The following is a 21,806-nucleotide window of genomic DNA, read 5'->3' as shown; positions in this document are numbered from 1 at the left end:
TTTATTTCAGTTATCATTATGACTTCATAGAATGTATCTTTGGGTAATTTATAGGATAGCCTACATTAATAATCAAGAATTTAAGAATTTTCATCCATAATTGTTCTATGATTTGAGAGGTCTTGAATGCATCCAGTCCTTACTACTAGTCTGCCTTCTAAAACACTAAGATGGATTGATGCAGTTAATTCTGCATTAATCCATCAAAATCCTGGGAATCTTCTAGGCCTGTTCTATATCATTTTTTACTTAAAACTCTATTTCAATAACTTTCATTTCTTATTCTGTTTAAGCATTGATAGCACCTCAGGTCAACTCTGCTTACTTATGCTGAATATTAATATTGTCAGATTACTTTCAAATAGTATTTAGTTGTTAATGTGATTCTGCCAATGATGTTACTGGCTAACTTTAATAATTTTCTTTAAAACTAACATATCAATATCTATTTTGTTCAATTCTTACTTTTTACAGTTAATATACAGTGTTGTTGAAAAGTTGAGAAATACAATTAGTATCTCTTAATTTTTTTTTTTTAATGAAAATCATCATGTAGTTCAATTATAAATCTTCTTCTACTTTAATTAAAAACTACAAAAAGATTTCCCACCTAAAAAAATGGAGAATAGGGTAATCTGATATTTGTAATCTGACTTCCTGAAAGCTGTAGCATGGAGAAATGCAGCATGCATTATATGTTACACTACTCAGAGCCTTCCCTCAACAACAAACAATAAACGAAGAACAACAAGCAAGATAAGGATGATGAAAAAAAAAATTCTTTATGATCAGTTATTGCTATGTCTATAAAACCAGAACAACCACAAATCAAGCAGGTGAGATCACTGGTGCTCTGAACTTTGGGATAAATCCTATTAATTTAGGAATAAAAATGACCATAAGTGGATGTCATCAGTGAAATTCTGGCAGACTATCATTCATCTCTTGTTCAACAATGGCATGTACCACGTCCTTTTGATCAAGACATTTTTCAACATCGTATTGCCGTGATCAACTTGGAATGTATTCAAACAATTCTAAAATTTTTTGGTTTTATACTGAAGAGACTATTTAAGGATGTGCTGAAAAGTTGTGATAATCACGTGAAGAAATTGAGGTAGAACCATTTATCAAAACTTTTTAGCACCCTCCCCTCCCATACTCTATTTCTTCTTTCTGAATTCATTATACTCCACTCTTTATTTACCATCTTGACATGGCAAGATGTTAAAGAAAGAGCAGAGGTAAATCTGGATTTATTCGCTCATATAACATTTCCACTGTTCATAGTTTGATTCTTCCATTCTCTGTATTATTATAACTCAATATTTAATTAATTAACTGAAATGACAGATTTACATCCTGCTGATTTATCCCACAGAGTAAATTGATTAATTTCTCATTCCTTTTGTCGCCGCTGACACCTCATGTTCCATTTGAGGTTGTTTAAATTGAAGCCTACATCACTGAGATTTTCCTCAGCTTATGCATTCCAAATTTGCAATTGTATAACTGAATACTTTTATTCTCTGCATATTTTGAGGCCCCATAAATTCACAAATCTAATGCTTTCCTACTGTTGATAGTATAGGCAGCCTGACTGACAAACTTGACCAGCAGTTAGGTAAGTTACTTGCTCCCTTTGCAGGTAATTCCTCTACTTCTATAAAAATATTCTGTTCCTTTCAAATCTCTAGTAAAGAAATCACATCCTTAAAAATTCAGGTAAGTTACTTGCTCCCTTTGCAGGTAATTCCTCTACTTCTATAAAAATATTCTGTTCCTTCCAAATCTCTAGTAAAGAAATCACATCCTTAAAAATTCAGACATCATGGTCAGTTTTGCTATTCACATCCTTATTTACTAATGTACCACTAAAAGAGATCATGATTTAATACAGAAAAACTTCCCTACTGACATTTTTGATTTATTTAAATTTACTAGGCAAGGAAAAATTACTAACAAATTAATGGTGCTGCAATAGGTTTCCCCGTCCCTTTGGCTATTTTTTACATGAAGCATTTGAGAACAAAACACTTAGTACAGCTACTTTAAACCTTTAGTATGTAGTGATATATTTGCCATTTTATCCTGAGAACATTTCATGTTAAAAAAAGAATAAAATCACAGCATGATTATTGTCACCAATTGGTGAAATGATCATGCTGTGCTTTCTTGGGAAGTATCTAATCGTATTGATGCTCCAATTAAAACAGGTTACATGCTGAACTACAAAGCTGGAAATTATGATCAACTTAGGAGAATACTATTTTTGGTTCCATGATATCAGTTACTGAATAGGAAACATGTCAGGAATGCATAGGAATCTTTGAAAAAGTGCTTAAATGAGGTGGTATCCCAAATCGTCGAAGAATAAATTGGTTAGAGTGAAATAAATGTGCAACCTTATTAAGCAAGAGATCCACAAGAAGATGATGATGAGGAAAGAATATTGTGAGAATAAGAGTGAGAGGAGTTATGAAATATATAAAGCTCAGGCCAGAAAAGTAACAAGTATTGTGCAGAAAGCTAAATCAAAGTATGAAAAGAAACTGGTCATGCAAGCAGAATAAAGAATGAATGTGAAAGAATAACTTTACTTAATTCAGATGGTACTCGAGTGTCGGAAGCTAATGAGATTGTTCAGTTAATGAGTGCTCACTTTGCTAAGATATATCAATCAGGTGTATGTAATATAGTGCACAGTACTACTGCTACATTGGATGAAGAGTTAGAGGTTCATGAAAATGAGGTTAAAGAGCTGTTGAATAACCTGGATAAGAATTTGTCAATAGGGGCAGATGGAATATCAAGCCCTTTTGCTAAAGGAATGTTCAGCTGAATTGGCTTGGCCTTTCATATGTTTATTATTATTATTATTATTATTATTACGGGTATCTCCATGGAGTCAGTAGACTCATCGCGGGAGACCCAAACTAGCAAAACAATATCTGTCATATCTCTTCTTGAATTCATTTACAGATGAAGAGCTCACAACAAAGTCAGGCAATGAATTCCACTCATTCACCACCCTCCAGGCAAAAAACCTTGTTCTGACACCTTTGTTAACCACACTCTTCTTTAATTTCCAGAGATGACCTCTTGTTCTTCCATCACTATCACACAGCTGAAACATTTCCCCTGCATCAATCCTATAAAAACCTTTTAGTAATTTGAATGTTTCTATCATATCCCCTCTTCTTCGCCTATCAGCCAATCTCTGCAATCCACAAGCTCTCAATCTATCAATGTAGGGAGCATTTTTTATATCACTCACCAACTTGGTCACTCTTCTCTGAACCCTCTCCACAGCCTCCTCATCTCCAAGGAATCCAGGTGACCAGACCTGAGCACAGTAATCCAAATGTGGAAGTATCAATGCTTTATAAAGGGGAATAATAACCTCTTTATCTCTGGATGTCAGTGTGTTCCTCAACAACCAAGTAATCCTATGTGCAATCTTGGACACCTTAGCAATGTGTCCTCTGAACTTCATCTCCTTATCTACCAATACCCCTAAGTCCCTAGCCTCATCAATCTCTTGGAGTACCTTTCCATCTATGTAGTACACAGCTGGTAATCTTTTAATCCCAAAATGCAAGACTTTACACTTTTCCACATTGAACTGACATCCATTTTCTTTTGCCCATTTTACCAGCTTATTTAAATCCTCCTGCAAACTTTCAACATCAGCTTGATTTTTTATTGCACTACACAACTTTGCATCATCAGCAAACAACTGAATATCTCCCTTTAAGCCGTTTCCTATATCATTTATATACAAATTAAACAACATTGGCCCAAGCACAGAGCCCTGAGGCACACCACTGGTCACCTGCCTCATTCTGGACTCGGCTCCTCCATACACCACCTTATGGTATCTCTCCCTAAGCCATTCTCCTATCCATATCACCAATTTAATATCCATTCCCATCTGCTCCAATTTGCGTAACAGTGTTCTATGGGGTATCCTGTCAAAAGCCTTAGCAAAATCCAGAAGTACCACTGTGTAGCCAGTTCCTTTGTCCAACTCTGATGTTATTCTATTATGGATAGTTAATAGATTGCTAAGGCAGGATCTACCTTTAACAAAACCATGTTGGCCTCTATAGAGTATCATATCCTGATCCACCCATTCTTGAATTTTGTCTTTAACCAACTTTTCCAATACTTTTACCACTACTCCTGAGATGGTGATTGGTCTGTAATTCAATACTGCAGTTTTAGAGCCATCCTTATGCAAAGGAACCACTTTGCCTAACTTCCACTCCCTAGGGACCATACCAGAGTTCAAACTTAAATTAAATATCCAGGTAAGAGGGGTTGACAATTCATTTGCACATTCACGCAACACCCGAGCTGATATTCCATCTAAGCCTACCGCAGTGTTTGCATTTAAGTTTCGCAATATATTTAATACCTCTGATTCTTTAGCTTCAATTCTCACATTAGGTATTGCTATAGGTATAGAGATATCCTCACTTGGGTGATAGACTTTTGAGAAGTGATCACTCAGTAACTCGACTATTACATCTGATTTTGTCACCTCAATACCATCAGCACCCACTAAGGTTATCCTTCCGAAGTCATTCTTCCTCTTACTTGCCACATAGCGGAAGAACTCTTTGGGATTACCCTTGATCTCTTTGGCTAAGGTCTTCTCATAATCTGATTTAGCTTTTCTTACTATGCTGGTAACCTTCCTAGCTTGAGCCTTGTACTGCTCATGGGTGTCCTGATCGCCCTTCTCCTTGTAAATTCTCCATAACATTTTCTTTTTTTGTAGTTCAAGCTTGATACTACTGCTCATCCATCTAATGCCTGCCTTGTTTGACCTCCTGACCATGGGGACACAATCTGATATTGCTTTCCTCAGATACCCGCTGATTTTATCCCAAGCACTGCTAACATCTTTCCCTTGCAATATGTTCTGCCATGGGATGGCTGCAAGCTCACTCCGAAGCTTGTTATAATTGCCTAACCTGTAGTTTCGTACATACCCCTTCTTAATAGAAAAATCCACAGATTTTGCAACCTCCCAAGTCAATACCACATGATCGCTTTCACCAACTGGAGGTAACGAGGTCACCTTACTTATGCACATAACCTCTGAACCAATAACCAGGTCCAACACTCTCACACCACGTGTCCCTTCAGTTACGTGCTGTTTCAAGTAATTATCTCGTAGCAGATGTATGAACTCCATTTCCTTTTTGCTACGTGATATTTCCTCCTTCCAATTGATATCACCATAATTAAAATCCCCCATAATAATCACTAAGCCTTCACTCATTGCACTAAGTTGCTGATGCATGAATTCAATATCTCCCCCTGTACTCCCTGGCCTATAGCAGCATCCAACTGTATATTTGGTTGCGTTGGTCACTATTTCGCACCAGACTGCCTCAAATGAACTCTCATTCACATGTCTATCATCATGATATACTACTTTCTTTGGCTGCAACACATCAGCTATCATCAACAGTACTCCTCCTCCTGTTCTATCTTCTCTATCCTCCCTGAAAATACTGTACCCATCACATTCAATTCCAGTGACCACATCTTCTGCTGACAGCCAAGTTTCACTAATGCCTACAACTTTTGGTGAGATTTCACTGACTAATGCCAAAAATTCTTCTCTCTTATTTCTAATGCTTCTAGCATTGGTATACAAAAATTGCAGATTCCCTCTAGATCTTGTACCGGCTTTAGAACTGATATATAAGTCACTAACTACCGTAGTCCTATGCCGATTTTTTCCCCCTCTCTTCTGCAATTTATTCTGCCTATAAGGATCAATAAATACACAATCAGTGCTAAAGTTTCTCTCTCTTACACTCAACCTTTTCAATATTAGTTTCCCTGCCCAATAACTTCAACCTGTTCAGAAAACAATAACTTCTTCAATCTCTTATGTCCTTCCATGTTAAGATGCAGTCCATCTCTAGCATACAACTGCCTTTTTCCTTCAAACACACTCCAAACATCAACAAACTCCAGACCTCTTTTTCTGCACATTCTTGCAATCATATCATTCATTATCATTGCTCGTCTACTTAACTCGTAATTGTCAAAACGAGGCAGCACACACACTATTCTCCCATTGACACTTTTCCTCTTCACAATATCTAATAATGTTCTTAAATCTTTTCCTACCCGATTTATACTACCTCTCAGGTCATTCGTACCCACCATAACTATCATCTTGTCTGTTTCATGCCCTCTCTTTATTGCTAAAGCCACTCTTTCTATTGTACCATCAGCCAAGCACTCCTCATGCATACCACTCTCCATACCCTTAATCATAGAATCACCATATATTTTACCACTATTAACTTCATTCAAGTTCACACTCATGGACTCATTCTCTACACTATTCAGCATGACTCTCCCAGCTTCATTACTCAACTCTCTATTACTTACCCCCCCACTCTCACTACATCTCATTTCTTCTTGGCCACTTGTGGTTTTATTATGTTGACTCCCAATCACTCCCATACTATTTATTACTGAATCATTCACCAAAGACTCACCCATATGTAATCCTGTTCTAGTTACTTCAGCTAAAGTAATCTCTATAGTCCTAATTTCTCTGTTTAACACATTAAACTCAGCTTTAACTTCCAGTATCTCCTTACCGATCACTTCCACTTCCTCATGAAGAAGATGAAGGTCATTTTTCATTTTCATAAACTCCCGCCGAAGTTCTTCCGCTACGGTCCCGATGTCAGCTTCCATTCCTAAACGCTCCAGCCTATCCCGACACTTCTCACATACGTCGACATTTTCTTTCTTTTCATTTTGCCAGACCGACCACAGATCCTTCACATTTTTCGGTGCATACATGTAGCAGTTTCCGCAACGCATCCATTGCGAAAAATCTAACGCTGAGCCAGCCTTTCGTGTAATAGTAGAAGTCCTGCGCGCCGCTGACGTACGTTTCTTGTTGGACGCCATCTTTACACGTTGATATAGTGAAACAAACGGCAGTGAAAACACAATATATACAACACAGTTCTAAACAATAATACCACTGAAGGACACTTGTTTCTAACCGATGCACAATTTTAGCACAATTTGTGACAAAAAGCCACACTATATTTAACTTTAAAAACACGTTTTCTAGACTAGCTTAACTCGACCGCCACATTTACCAAGGACACTAGCGCCACCCCTGTTTGTATAACTTGAGTCTCAGCTCAGGAATGATACCACAAGAATGGAAGGAATGTATGATAGTTACATTATACAAGGGTGGTGCAAAAACTGATGTGTCTAACTACTGACCTATTAGTATTTCTGGTGTGGTAATGAAGATTTTAGAGAAGTTGGTAAGAACTCGCATACAGAAATGGATAGACAAACAAGTAAACTTCTTTTAGTAAAGCCATGCTGCAAGGAGCAACATGAGTTTACTAAAAGAAGGTCATGTTTTAGCAATTTGCTCATATTTTTTAATAATTTATGGCTGAGTTGGATAAAGGGAATGGATATACTATGATAAGGTTGGATTTTTATAAGGCTTTTGGTAGGATACCACATGAAAGACTATTGCATCAATGACATCAGGAAGGGGTCTAACATCAGATCTGCAGTTGTTTACTGATGACGAATGAGGAATGCAAGAGCATTTTGTAAACCTTTTTCATCTTAAGCCAAGATTACCAGTCTTCAGTAATGGCAACAGAAATTTTTTTTATTCTGAAAACGCAGGTTGTTTTTCTTCACAAAACATAGACTCACTTCTGAACACATTTGGTAGCTCAACTTAATACATTGTCCTCATAGTTATAGCCAACTTGTTATTTAGAATTAACAAGTTGACTATAACTATGAGGACAATGTATTAAGTTATAGTTAACTAAACTATAACTATAACTTAATACATTGTCCTCATAGTTATAGCCAACTTGTTAATTCTAAATAACAAGTTGGCTATAACTATTAATACATTGTCCTCATAGTTATAGCTAACTTGTTATTTAGAATTAACAAGTTGGCTATAACAATAATTTAATACATTGTCCTCATAGTTATAGCCAATTTGTTAATTCTAAATAACAAGTTGGCTATAACTATGAGGACAATGTATTAATAGTTATAGTCAACTTGTTATTTAGAATTAACAAGTTGGCTATAACAAGTACTGATATTCAGCACTTACAAAATGATTGGAATAGGCTGGAAATTTGGGCAAATGAAAATGGCTATCAGTTTAATGTTAGTTAGTGTAAAGTTATGCACTTTGGCGCGATGAGATTTCCAGAGGCATATTATATTAGTGCAGTTATGCTACAAGAAACTGAGAAGGCAAGGAATCTTGCTATATTGGTGGATAGGAATTGGAAGTCCAAAGGTCACATAGCAAAAGTTGCAAACACAACTCAGAGGATAATTGTGATGCTGAAATGAACCTTGGCATCCAAGGATAAAGGAAGTCATTTTGCCTCTTTATAAAGCTTTAATACAACCATTCCCGGATTATTGTGCGCAGATATGGTCTCCTGGGTTCAAGGGGATAAAGAAGCTATAGAAAGCATTCAAAGAAGAGTTACAAAGATTATGAGATTTAGATTATGAGGAAGGTTGCAGGTATGTGGATTACAGACTGTGGTTAACAGGAGAAAGAAGGGTGATATGATAGAGGTTTATAAACTTTTGAATGGGTGTTATAGGATATCGTCTGAAAATTTTTCATTATCCGGAAGGTAGGGAGAGAACAGGGGCATCCATGGAAGTCAATTTTGTTCACATTCAAGAAAGGGGTAAGAGCTAGGTTTTTCTCCCAGAGAGCAGTGAGTGAGTGGATAGTTTGACTTTAGGGGTAGTGAGAGTATCTAGTGTGAATGAATTTAAGGGAAGATATGAAAGCTGGTTTGGATGATTTATAGCCTCTCTAGATGAGTCCTTGACCCCCCCTCCCCAGATAAAAATAATAATAATAATATAATAACTGTCCAACCTTTCTTGACACACTAGTCCCATGTATTCCAAATAGTTCACTATCTTTCTATTTATAAAAAGCCAACTTGCACAAAGATACCTGCAAAAACAAACAATCACACCATCATCCATCCCCAACAGTTGGGATCTTAAAAAAAAAAAAAACTAATTCATAGAGCCAGGATTATTTATTTTAATGATGCAGCTCAGAACTCAACTACTTTTACCATAATATGTTGGCCAATGGATACAGCTCCTATAAAATAGATAAAATACTACATGCCCACCTCAACTTCTCTTTCCCCAAATACACATAAGATCAATGTAGTACAATTCCTATTTATATACAGAGTACATCTAAAAAGATAGAAAAAGTGGTATATGAAGCACCTTGTGATTGTAACATGGCCTACTATGAACATCTGGCATAGAGAACACAAGAAACAAATTCGTTTCCATCATTATGGTGAGTCAGGACTGGCGGCCTATGCTTTGGATACCCTTCACACAGGATTAGATGAATAAAAACCACAAAAACCAATATGTTATATAGAAGTCTTTACATGTTGGAGACATGTAGAGATCCATGTGTTGAGGCTTAAGTGCTGGGAAGATATCATGTTAGAGGTTTAATGGAATATTTACAACACTAGGAAAGGATTAAAAACTAATTTTAATGCTTCCAATATTTCATCACTGAGACATCTTCAGGGATTACAAATAACTCTTGTAACACACAATCAAATTCAACACAATACTAAGTGAAACATGCAGATGACTCTAAAGTCCTATATAGGTGGTGTGCCCTCTATGGCCATTTGTAGGTGGCCTAGAATGTCCAGTGTGACCTCTGATAATTAATGTTTCTCAAATTTTGAGAAGTTTTATGCAACCATATTCAGGGCCGACCCTACCATACAAGCAAACCAAGCATCACTTGGGCAAAATATTGGGGGGGGGGGGGGGTGCAGATTGATTCGAAAATATTTGGAATATCAATAATTTTACTGGCAGGGGCACCCTAAAGGCCCCATGCTTGGGCTGCAAAAATACCTTGGGCCAGGCCTGACTATATTTATTTAAATTTGGGATTAGCTCCCTCCTCTCTCAGTGTCTGGAGTATATAAAGTATCCTGTTCCTGCAAGTTGTTGGCTTACTTCAGACAGACAGACAGACAGGTTTAAAAGAACACAAATCATACATCTACAATCACAACTATGGTCTATCTGGCTTTCAGACCATGTTTTGAATACAACCCAAAGGATCTGCTGGGAAAAAAAACGCCATGCTACACTGTAGTAAATTCAAAAAAAAAAGAAAGACTGTTTTTAGAATCTGTATGGTTTTGTGAAGGTTGGTCATGCCTTAGTAACTTGCTCATGTTTCATAATATAGTGTCAGCTGAGTTGGATAATGGGTTTACAGTGATACACTTTGCAAAAGCCTTTGACAGGATACTGCATGGAATTCTAATTAATAAATTGCAGCATATGGATAAGAGAGTGGTTGATGGAGACCAAACTATAGTTTATTCAGGAGTAGAATCCAGTAGAAGGCATGTGACTAGTGGTGTGCCACAAGGCTCTGTTCTTGGGCCCCAACTATTTAATTTGTACATTAGCGATATAGGAAAGGGTCTGAAAGGAACTACTCAGTTGTTTGACAATGATACAAAGTTGGGTAGAGCAATAGTTAATACAGATAATGTCAAAATTTTGCAGGATGATTTGGCCAGATTGGCAGACTGGGCAAAGGAGAGAGTGAGAGTGACCATAAGGTCATGACTTGGGAGGTGGCTAAAGGAGTCGAATTTACAATTAAGACAGGGTACATGTGGAATTACCGGGCTGGTAAGTATGACAAGCTTAGGTGTGTGCTTGGCTCAATGCCATGGCATGTAAAACTGCAAGGGCTGGATGTTGATAGTGCATGGGAGGTGGTTAAGTAGTATTGTTTGCTTTTTTAAGTAGTATTGTTTGCTTTTTGTTTCTTGGTGTGTCTGTGCAATTTTTGCGTGTTTTCTGTTATTTTAATTATTATTTTTAAGAAAAGATAGCGTACACATGGCACTGATAAAGAAAAAATGGCGGCCAGGTCGCCATGTTTGTTTAAGAGTTTTGATGTAAACGAATTTATGCAATGTGCTGTCTGTGAGATGTATGCCTTGCGAAGAGCGGAAGGAGTCTGGTTAGAAAGTGATAGTGGAGTTAGTATGTGTAGAAAGTGTAAAGAGAATGAGGACTTCAAGCGCGTTTCGTGTATCGAGACTGATATCGTTAACGGTAGTCAGATTGTAGAAAATGGCGGTGTACTAGAGAATTGCGTGGTAGTGCCAGATAGGTGTGAGAGCATCGCTGAAAGTGTAAATGAAGGTAGAAACACAGAAAGAATGGATGATTTGATCGATAATGAAAATGGTGAGATAAATGCGAGTAGCGAAATTGCCCGTTTGAATGGCACGATACACACAGCCAAAAGACAACTGGAGCGTATGGAAAAATGTGTGTTGAACGTACCGACAAATAACCAGCAGAAGTCTGTGACGGCAAATAATAGAATGTTCGTAAACGTCAATAAAATGAAGGAGCGAGTGCTGTATGGGGATTCGCTATTAAGAGGCGTAATAATTGAGAGTTTAACGAAGTCGTACCAGCCGGGTGCGAACATAAAGGACGTCAGCGAATCTATTCGACTGCAAAAACAGATGGTGAAAGAGATGATAATCGTGGCAGGAACGAATGATTTGAAAGAGGACAAAATGGAAATGATAGAGGATGTGAGGGAGTTGTTTGAGGTAGCAAAAGAGAAGAGTGAGAGAGTTAGGATGGTGAGTATCTTACTGCGGTATGACAGCGAAGTGTTTAGAAGGAGGGCCAAAATTGCCAATGACTTTATGCGTGGGTTATGCATGGAGAGTGGTGTGGAATTTGTGGATGTGTGGAATGAGTTCGATGGGGCGAAAGGACTTATATAAGATGGATGGGTTACATTTGAATAGAGTTGGTGTACGGAGACTTGAAAGAGTGTTGATGAATGATGTGGAAGTGGATGTACAGCCTCAGGGAAACTAGATTTATTAAGAGGGGGGGAGTAGATATGCAGACTTTAGGGGGGGGGGGGGCAGTTAAGTGTATGAATGAGTATATTATGCCCGGGCGAGTACGACGGACAACAAATCAGAATGGGATAGTTAGTATAAGGCATCAAAGAAGGGATGGGACAAATGGGCTTCTGCGATTCATGTACACTAATGCCAGGAGTATTAGGAACAAGAAGGAAGAGTTTTTGGCCATGGTTGGCACTTCCAGGCCACAGGTTGTCGGTATTAGTGAAACATGGCTGACAGAAGATGATAAAGCTAGTGGGATTGAATGCGATGGGTATAGCGTGTCCAGGAGTGACAGGGTGAATAAAAACGGGGGAGGAGTGTTATTGATGATAGCTGATGAGCTTCAGCCAAGGAGTATAGAAGTAGAACTGCAGGATGGGGAAAAAAGCACATTTGAGGCTGTTTGGTGTGAGATAGAATCTAGCAGAACAAAATATACAATTGGGTGCTGCTATAGACCGGGTGATGGAGTGGATGGTGGGGATAGTATGCATAAGCAAATAGAAGAAATGAGTGGAAGGAGGGTAATTATTATGGGTGATTTCAATTATGGTAACATTGACTGGAAAGAGGAGAGGGCACATGGGAGGAAGGAATTGAATTTTATGCAGTTATTAAGGGACAACTATCTACGGCAACATGTAATGGAAAATACCAGGGGGCAGAGAGTGCTGGACCTAGTAATTGCAACTGAGAATGTAGCTGTAACGAAAATGACTATGTTGCCACCAATTGGTGAGAGTGACCATAAGGTCATGACTTGGGAGGTGGCTAAAGGAGTCGAATTTATAATTAAGACAGGGTACATGTGGAATTACAAGGCTGGTAAGTATGACAAGCTTAGGTGTGTGCTTAGCTCAATGCCATGGCATGTAAAACTGCAAGGGCTGGATGTTGATAGTGCATGGGAGGTGGTTAAGAACTGTTTGCAGGAGGCAATGGTTGACTGTATACCAAGAGACCGAATAACAAATCAGGTAGGGGTTAAATGGATGAATAACACTATTAAGCTTGAGCTGTAAAAAAAGAAACAATTGTGGAGAGAATTTAAGGAGAAGGGTGAACATCAGGTGCATGAACAGTATAAAGCTCAAGCCAGGATGGTAACAAGGGTGGTAAGAAAAGCAAAAGCAGATTACGAAAGGAAATTGGCCATGCAGGCTAAAGAGAATCCCAAACAGTTTTTTCAATATGTTGCAAGTAAAAGGAAAAATACTCATGGTAGAATGATCTTAAAAAATGCTGAGGGTAGGGAGCTAACCGAATCAGTCGATGTTGTGGAATCACTGAGCGAGCACTTTGCAAGAGTATATCATCCAGGTGGTGACTTTGCGGAAATGGAAGAACCAACAGCTTATACTGGAATTGTGATGAATGAAGTAGAGGTAACTAGTCTATTACAGAACCTCAATGTCAATATATCTGTGGGATTGGATGGTATACCAGCTCGTGTCGTACATGAAGTGGCCAAAGACTTGTCAGTGCCTTGACCATTTTGTTTAATTTGAGCCTCAGGACTGGGTCAGTCCCAAGGGGGTGGAAAGAGGGGAAAATAGTTCCACTGCACAAAGGTGGTTCCAAGGCTGCTGTTGAAAATCACCGGCCAATCAGCATAACAGGAATCATTATCAAGGTCTTAGAGAAAATAGTCAAGAGGAAAATACAAGATTGGATAGAAGAAAATGGGATACTGTATCGGGGACAGCATGGTTTTGTGAAGGGTAGGTCATGCCTCAGTAACTTGCTCACGTATTATAACACAGTGGCAGCTGAACTGGATAAGGGTAATGGGTTTACAGTGATTCTACTGGACCTTGCTAAGGCCTTTGACAGGATACCACATGGAATTCTAATCAGTAAATTGCAGCATATGGGAATGGACATAGGGTTGGTGAGATGGATAGGAGGGTGGTTGACGGAGAGATTGGTTGAAATGGTTGAAAATCACCGGCCAATCAGCATAACAGGAATCATTATCAAGGTCTTAGAGAAAATAGTCAAGAGGAAAATACAAGATTGGATAGAAGAAAATGGGATACTGTATCGGGGACAGCATGGTTTTGTGAAGGGTAGGTCATGCCTTAGTAACTTGCTCACGTATTATAACACAGTGACGGCTGAACTGGATAAGGGTAATGGGTTTACAGTGATTCTACTGGACCTTGCTAAGGCCTTTGACAGGATACCACATGGAATTCTAATCAGTAAATTGCAGCATATGGGAATGGACATAGGGTTGGTGAGATGGATAGGAGGGTGGTTGACAGAGAGATATCAGAGAGTGGTTTACTCAGGAGTAGAGTCCACAAGATGGCCTGTGACTAGTGGTGTACCACAAGGATCTGTTCTTGGACCACTGCTGTTTAATTTGTTCATAAATGATATAGGAAAGGATCTGAGAGGAACAGTTCATTTGTTTGCGGATGATGCAAAGTTGGGTAGGGCAATAGTGAATGCAGATGACGTCAAAATTTTGCAGGATGATTTGGATAGATTGGAGGTCTGGGCTAGGGAGAATGGATGTCAATTTAATGTGGCAAAATGTAAGGTTATGCATTTTGGTGTGAAAAGATTGGAGGCAGTTTACTGCATTAGTGGAACCGTGCTCCAGAAAATTGATGAGGCACGAGATTTAGGAGTGTTGGTGGATAAGGAATTGAAATTTAGGGGACACATTGCAAAAGTGGCCAAATCAGCTCATCAAATCACTTGGTTTGCTGAAGAATACGTTGACAAGCAGAGACAAGCAGGTTATTGTTCCTCTGTATCGAGCCTTGATAAGACCTCATCTCGACTACTGTGCTCAGATTTGGTCACCTAGGTTTCTTCTTGATGGGGAGGAGGTGGAGAGGATCCAGAGGCGAGTGACCAAGATGATAGCAGGTCTGTGGAATGAACCGTATGAGAACAGGTTGAGGATTTGTGGGTTGCAAAAATTGGTTGTTAGGCGGAGGAGGGGAGATATGATTGAGACATTCAAATTACTGAAGGGTTTCTATAAAATTAATTCAGAAGATATTTTTGAGAACAGGGCTGGTTGTGGGAGGACTAGGGGACATCCATGGAAACTGGGCAAAAGTGTGGTTAGTAAAGGTGTTAGAGCTGGGTTCTTTACTTTTAGAGTAGTGAATGAGTGGAATGCGCTCCCTGAGTCTGTGGTGGATGCTGTGACAGTGAATGAGTTTAAGGCGAGGTATGATAGATACTGTATGAATGTCGAATAGTTGTGATGAAAATGATTTGGGGCCTCCCTCGATAAGTCTAATGACTCCCTGGAGTTGCCCGTAATAATAATAATAATAATAATAATAATAATAATTTCATTTTGTATGGTGATTCAATGGCTGTGAGCTCCTTTTACGGGGAGGTACGACACCGCCTCAACCCCCCCCCCATTTTTATCCGGGCTCGAGACCAGCATAGCTGATAATTCAGACCTATGGTTGGAGGGATTGTCTTAAGTATTCCTGACTGTATCGTGTGTGTTCATGGGGCCAATTTGCTCTTGCTTGCAGGATGAAAAACCCCAGATAAAGTGGGGGAAAAAACCCTGCTGTCCACTCCCAAGACCGACTAACTTGGCTATGGCTGAGGAAGATCCTTAAGCTCCTAATGTTGTCGACGGGAATCGAACCTAGGACACTCCTTCTCCAGGCATATGATTGTGAAGTGCATAGCCCCCCTAGGCTAACCGTGCAGACAATGTCAGTTTAATGTGGCAAAGTGTAAGGTTATGCATTTTGGGTGAAAAGACTACCAGCTGTATACCACAATTGTGTAACTGTACTCCAGGAAATTGACGAAGGCTGAGACTTGGGAGTATTAGTGGATAGGGAGTTAAAGTTTAGGGGGCACATAGCAAAAGTGGGTAAAGTAGCTCATCAGATTACTTGGTTACTGAAGAATACTTTGAGGAGCAGAGACACGCAGGTTACTATTCCTCTTTATCGAGACTTGATAAGACCCCCACTTGATTACTGCATGTAAATCTGGGTGCCAGGGTTTCTTGGCGATGAGGAGGACGTGAAGAGGATCCAGAAACAAGTGACCAAGATGGTAGCAAGTCTATGGAATGAACCTTATGAGAACTGGTTGAAGATTTGTGGTTTACAGAAACTGGTTGATAGGTAGAAAAGGGGTGATATGATTGAGACATACAAATTACTGAAGGGTTTTCACAAGATTAATTCAGAGGAAATTTTTCAGAACAGGTTTTTTTGCTTGGAGAGTAGTGAATGAGTGGAACAGATTGCCACAGTCTCTTGTGGGCGCCATGACTGTGAATGAGTTCAAAGCAAAATATGATAGATACTAAGCAAATGTTGGATAGTTCTTGACATGATGTTTAAGGTCTCTCTCTCTCGCTGAGACTATGGACTCCTTGGAGTAGCCCGTAATAATAATTATTCTCTCTCTCTCGCCACACTGTTATTTTCAATTATATCTTTAAGCATTATTGATATGTTATGAATTTTTTTGAACAGGCTTTCAGAAAATAACTTGTATTTTTTTCACTGGTGATGATCATTTTGTATTAGTAGTAAAGGGGAGTCGAGCCTCCATAGCTTAGTCGGTATAGAAAAAGTCCTTTGGTTGGAAAGACCTAAGTTCAATTCCTGTCCATGACGTGAGGAACCTTTATCTGGTCTCTTTCAAGTAAAGGTGAATTAGCAGGTCTCATACAGAGGTAGAGGGTTTTTTCACCCAGAAACTAGGGTTTTCGTCCCTCACAACTGGCAAACTGGCCCCATGAACACACACTTCTACAGACATAAGACACTCCTGGAATAAGAAGTAACCAACCTATTCCATAGGGATTTCGGTTTCAAATGCCTACATGGTAAAGTGTAGGTCTACGTGTGAGTGTAAATTGGGATAGGGAAAAAAAACATTCATTTTTGAAATTATGGATTCCACAACCATGTTAAAGTAACTCTTTTTATTATCCGGACGTTTTGATCTTCATATCAAAATCATCATCTGGAGCATACATAAATATACAAGACAAGCCGCATTACATTTCAAACCGTAAGCTAGAGAAACAATGATTTGATCACATGCTACTCACTGGCATGACATCTAGTGAAAAAAAAATTTTTTTTTAAATAAATAAAGCTTGATGTAATTATTTTATTTTATTTTTTTATTTTATTTATTTTTATTTTTTTTCACTAGAGGTCATGCCAGTGAGTAGCATGCGATCAAATCATTGTTTCTCTAGCTTACGGTTTGAAATGTAATGCAGCATGTCTTGTATATTTATGTATGCTCCAGATGATGATCTTGATATGAAGATCGAAACGTCGGGAAGACTTTTCGATCTTCATGCAAGACTTTTTTTTTCTTAAACCAATCAGCAATTTTGGCACATACTTTCAAAAAAAAGTTCAATGGCCTTTGCCTACTCTCGCTGTACAAATTACTCATCTTAATTCATCTCGAAGATACATAAGTGTGTATGGCGTGAGTAGAATATGTTGTCAGTGTTGTGTGAATAGTAAGATGCATGGCAAATAAATCGCTAGGTAAGTGGAGCCTCTCACAATGTCTTCTAATTACACTGAGGTTTATTATTAATAATAACAAAAGATGTTACTATATATCTGTGGTAACAAAAATAGGAAAGCTGGCATTTCCATTATATAAAGAATTGTGTAATAAAATAAGCCAGAATATAAAGACACCTATCAGAACTCACCAACCAGTTCAGCTTGAGTTTTCACTTCACTTCCTGAGCCATGAAATTCTAAAAAGAGTGTTGGGTCAACTTGATAATTCTGATTGCTGAATTTATTGGCTGCTTTTATTGAAATTTCATCTAAAAGCTCTGTTAAAAAATAATTAAAGAATAAATGATATTAAAATATTAGATAAGTTCTTATAATAAAATGTGAGGTTGTAAAAGAAAACAAATCTTTGTAAGGAAACAAATAAAACATAAAAAATAAAATATAGGAAAATTTTAAACAGAGTAAAGCAATACATTATAACAGAACATTCTATACTGTTGTACTGAATGTAGTAAAATATAACAGAATTACATTACTGAAGTTAAATGGAATTTCTGTCAAAATGCTTACCTCGTTGGTAAAGTAGTTAGCATATCTACTCTCTGACTAATAGGCTGAAGTTTGAGTCCTGTCATGGGGCATGGATATTAATGATTATCTTCAGAGGGGAAATGAATTACATCACTCCAGCAAGAGACTACATCCCCTGACAATGGAGGCTTGGAAAAAAGTTCCATGTTTTGTTTCTAGAGTTGGGTTTACATTTTATGAAAAATAAAAAATAAAAATAAAATTTAAAGAAAGTATTTAAAAAATTCTTAGCCTAACCATGGTACTTAAGATGCTGTTAAGTTATTTACTAACATACTGTATATATGTAATGTGCTTTTTGCTCATATAACCAATCTGTTTGAGTCAATCCACAAGGATTCTGTTTCAACTATGTCCTTCATCTCTCTCTCTCTCTCTCTCTCTCTCTCTCTCTCTCTCTCTAACTTAGTAGCATCAGCAAATAGCTGGATATCACCTTCTAGACCAGGGTTTCTCAAACCATGTTCTGCGGAAGGTGAATAGGTGTTCTGCAAGAAGTTCTGGAATTTGTCATTTTAGTTTTCTAAGCATTTTTTATGAATAAATATTTATAGTAAAAATATTCTGAGGAGAATAATATTTGTGAATATGTCGAAAAGCTCAGACCCAGAACACCTAATAACATCTGTGTATCATTAATTTTCACACATCGAAACCTTTCAACATTTGGGAAAGGGAATGTCGCTGTTTATGGCGGGTCATAAAAATTGCCTGCAAGCCCATTACAACAACTGGTGTCATATCCTCTGTTCTCAAAACTGAAGGAAATGACATCTGTGTAGCAAATGTCAGTGACCAAGAGCATATTTTTAAACGTCGAAATATTCATGAATTATCGTTAATTTTCACACGTTGAAATCTTTCAACAATCGGGAAGGAGAATACCGCCGTTTATGACTGATCATAAATATTGTCTGCAAGCCGATTACAACAATGGTCGGCGTGTTCTCAAAACTGAACGAAATAACATCTGCATTGCAAATGTCAGTGACCAATCAGCAAGGAAGTATAAAGAAAATTTTTCCACTGAAATTGAAGATCAAGGTAGTATCCGGTTCTCAAATCTATTACTACTGAATACTTTCTTCGCAAGTTCGTATTGCAGTGTGTAAGTGCTAGTTCTGAAACCGGAGTGCCGTGATTTTTTTAAAAGTAATAGGAATACAGAATTAAAATCTAATATAAATAAGAGACAAGACACTTTGTTTAATTTTGGTATTAAGAAATCTCTTATTGAAGGTGTTTGTGACAGAACAGATAGTGAGTCATCCACCTCAAGCCTACAAAGATCTCCAGGATGTACAAAAGGAGGGGAAAAAACTACCAGCACACAGGAGAAAAAGTCTGCATTCACTCGTAAGTACTTATAATATTATAAATATATTTGGTGATCAGAATGGGATATGTCAATGAAAATGAAATTAATTTAATGATGTTTGCCTGAAGAAACTACAACATGCTACTAGATTTCATTAGTCCAGTGATTGATAACTAATTTAAATGTAATTTATATTTGTCAACATGCCACACCGTATACATAAGTGTACTAATACACTTTATGATTATGACATAATTAATTATTATTACTTATGTTAATGTATGAACTTTAAAAAATTCTGGAAAGGTATTTACGAGTAAATTTGTTGGGACCAGGCCCTCGGAAAAAAAAAAATCAGCTAACGCCTTTTTATTCCCGTATATAGGGAGTAGGCGAGGCAGCTTTTAAAAAAAGAATTCTTCTTACTCTTTTAACTAATTTTATAATTAATATCTGATTTATTTCGAACTGTCTAATTTTTGTTACTGAACATTTTATTAAATCATTCTTATTACAATTGCTTTTACATTAATTGATATGGTTTAATACTTTTCTTACAAGTATTGTTACAATTCATATTAACTTGTGTGTTGCAGTCTTTTTTTACTATTTTGCATTATTCATTTACTTTTATATTATTTATTATTCGACATTTCTTATTTATAATCTTATTGCTTTTCATACTAAAATTACCTTTACAACACAATTCTATTTGTTTTTATTATAGCTCTGACAAATATTGGAATTTGAATATTATTGAAAAAATACCCATGGATTCTTGTTTAAAGACAGGAACTTTAACACAAGGAGGAGCAAGTACTTCTGTTGACACATCTACTCATATGATTGGAAAAGATATGGAATTGCAAACTGTGGTTTCTTCAAAAGCTAATATTAAAGAACAAGAGTCATCTAAGAACAGACCAAAACGGAAGTACCATGAAAGTTATTTAAATTATGGATTTACGTGTATTGGCAATACACCTGCTCCTGATGCAATGTGTGTTTTATGTAATAAAATACTAGTAAACAGTTCTTTGGCTCCAGCTAAACTTCATAGGCACTTCAAAATGAAACACACTGATTACAAAGGAAAAGATATAAATTTTTTTAAGAGACGACGTGCCTTGCTAGAAAAATCTAAACTTCAAATGGCTACAATTGCTACAACTGAAAATGCAACAGAGGCGCCTTTTCGCACGAGTTACCGCATTGCACTTCTTGGTGAGACGTTCATTAAGCCTTGTGTGAAAGACATTGTATCATGCATATTAAACGAGCAGGTTGCTAAAAAAATAGATGCAGTACAATTATCAAATGATACTGTTTCACGCCGCATCAAAGATCTTTCTGCTGACATAGAAAAAGAGCTAATTCATCGACTTAGACTTTGCAGTGAATATTCATTACAAATGGATGAATCTACAGATGTTGCAGGACTCGCTGTATTACTAGTGTTTGTTCGTTACATATTTGATAAAAGTATTGAAGAAGATTTACTCATGTGCGAAAATCTACAAGAAAAAACTATCGGAGAAAATATATTCAACTATATTAATAATTATATTACAAAACAGAAAATCAGTTGGGAGAAGTGTATTGATATTTGTACAGATGATGCTCAAGCAATGGTAGGAAAGATGAAGGGGAGTTGTAACACGTATCCTGCAAGTAGCTACAAGAGCCACCAAAAGTCATTGTGTTTTGCATAGACAAGCACTAGTAACAAAAAGAATTCCTACATATTTAAAAACTATTTTGGATGAAGCCATAAAAATGATCAACTATGTAAAATCTCGACCACTTCAATCCAGATTATTTAAAATTTTGTGCGATGAAATGGGTAGTGCACATAACGCACTTTTATTACATACTGAAGTGAGATGGCTAATCAGAGGAAAAGCATTATTGAGGCTTTTTGAGCTTCGTAGTGAGTTAATGGTCTTCTTGATGTCACATAATTTAGGACAAAATTTTATTGAATTATTAAGAAATTCTTCATGGTTGATGAGTCTTGCATATCTGGCAGATATTTTTACAAAGTGCAATGAAATTAACATTACAAGGAAAGAATATTACAATTTTTAATACAAGAGATAAAATTGAATCTTTTGATAGGAAGTTGCAATTCTGGATTTCTACAGTTGAACAGAATAATTTTGATTGTTTTCCCACCTTGCATGAATTTTTGACTGAAATCAATTCTAAAGTAAATGAAGAAGAAGTTTGGGGAGGTATTTAGAGGCAGCGCAAAGAAATGGTTCTGCAAAAGGACGGAAATGGCAACGACAATGGCACCAGACTATGGCTTTAGACAACTGGAACATCTTCTCT

General features: G+C 37.4%; 1 protein-coding gene across 4 annotated transcripts in view; it reads right to left on the bottom strand.

Moving 5' to 3' along the window:
* The window catches only part of LOC150110292 (D-lactate dehydrogenase, mitochondrial-like), a 238,681-nt gene that overhangs the window by 63,138 nt on the left and 153,737 nt on the right, over positions 1-21,806 (bottom strand). For all 4 annotated transcript variants that reach the window (XM_090398790.1, XM_090398781.1, XM_090398799.1 and 1 more), the window contains exon 8: positions 17,752-17,880. In XM_090398790.1, coding sequence (XP_090254916.1) covers positions 17,752-17,880 — 129 coding nt within the window. The remainder of the gene's footprint in view (positions 1-17,751; positions 17,881-21,806) is intronic.

The sequence above is a fragment of the Typopeltis vanoorti genome, chromosome 1 (assembly GCF_054136105.1).
Source record: "Typopeltis vanoorti isolate ZY-2024b chromosome 1, IOZ_Tvanoo_1.0, whole genome shotgun sequence".
NCBI lineage: Eukaryota > Metazoa > Arthropoda > Arachnida > Uropygi > Thelyphonidae > Typopeltis > Typopeltis vanoorti.
The sequence above is the reverse complement of the archived record's forward strand: the minus strand, read 5'-3'. Positions and strand labels throughout refer to the sequence as shown.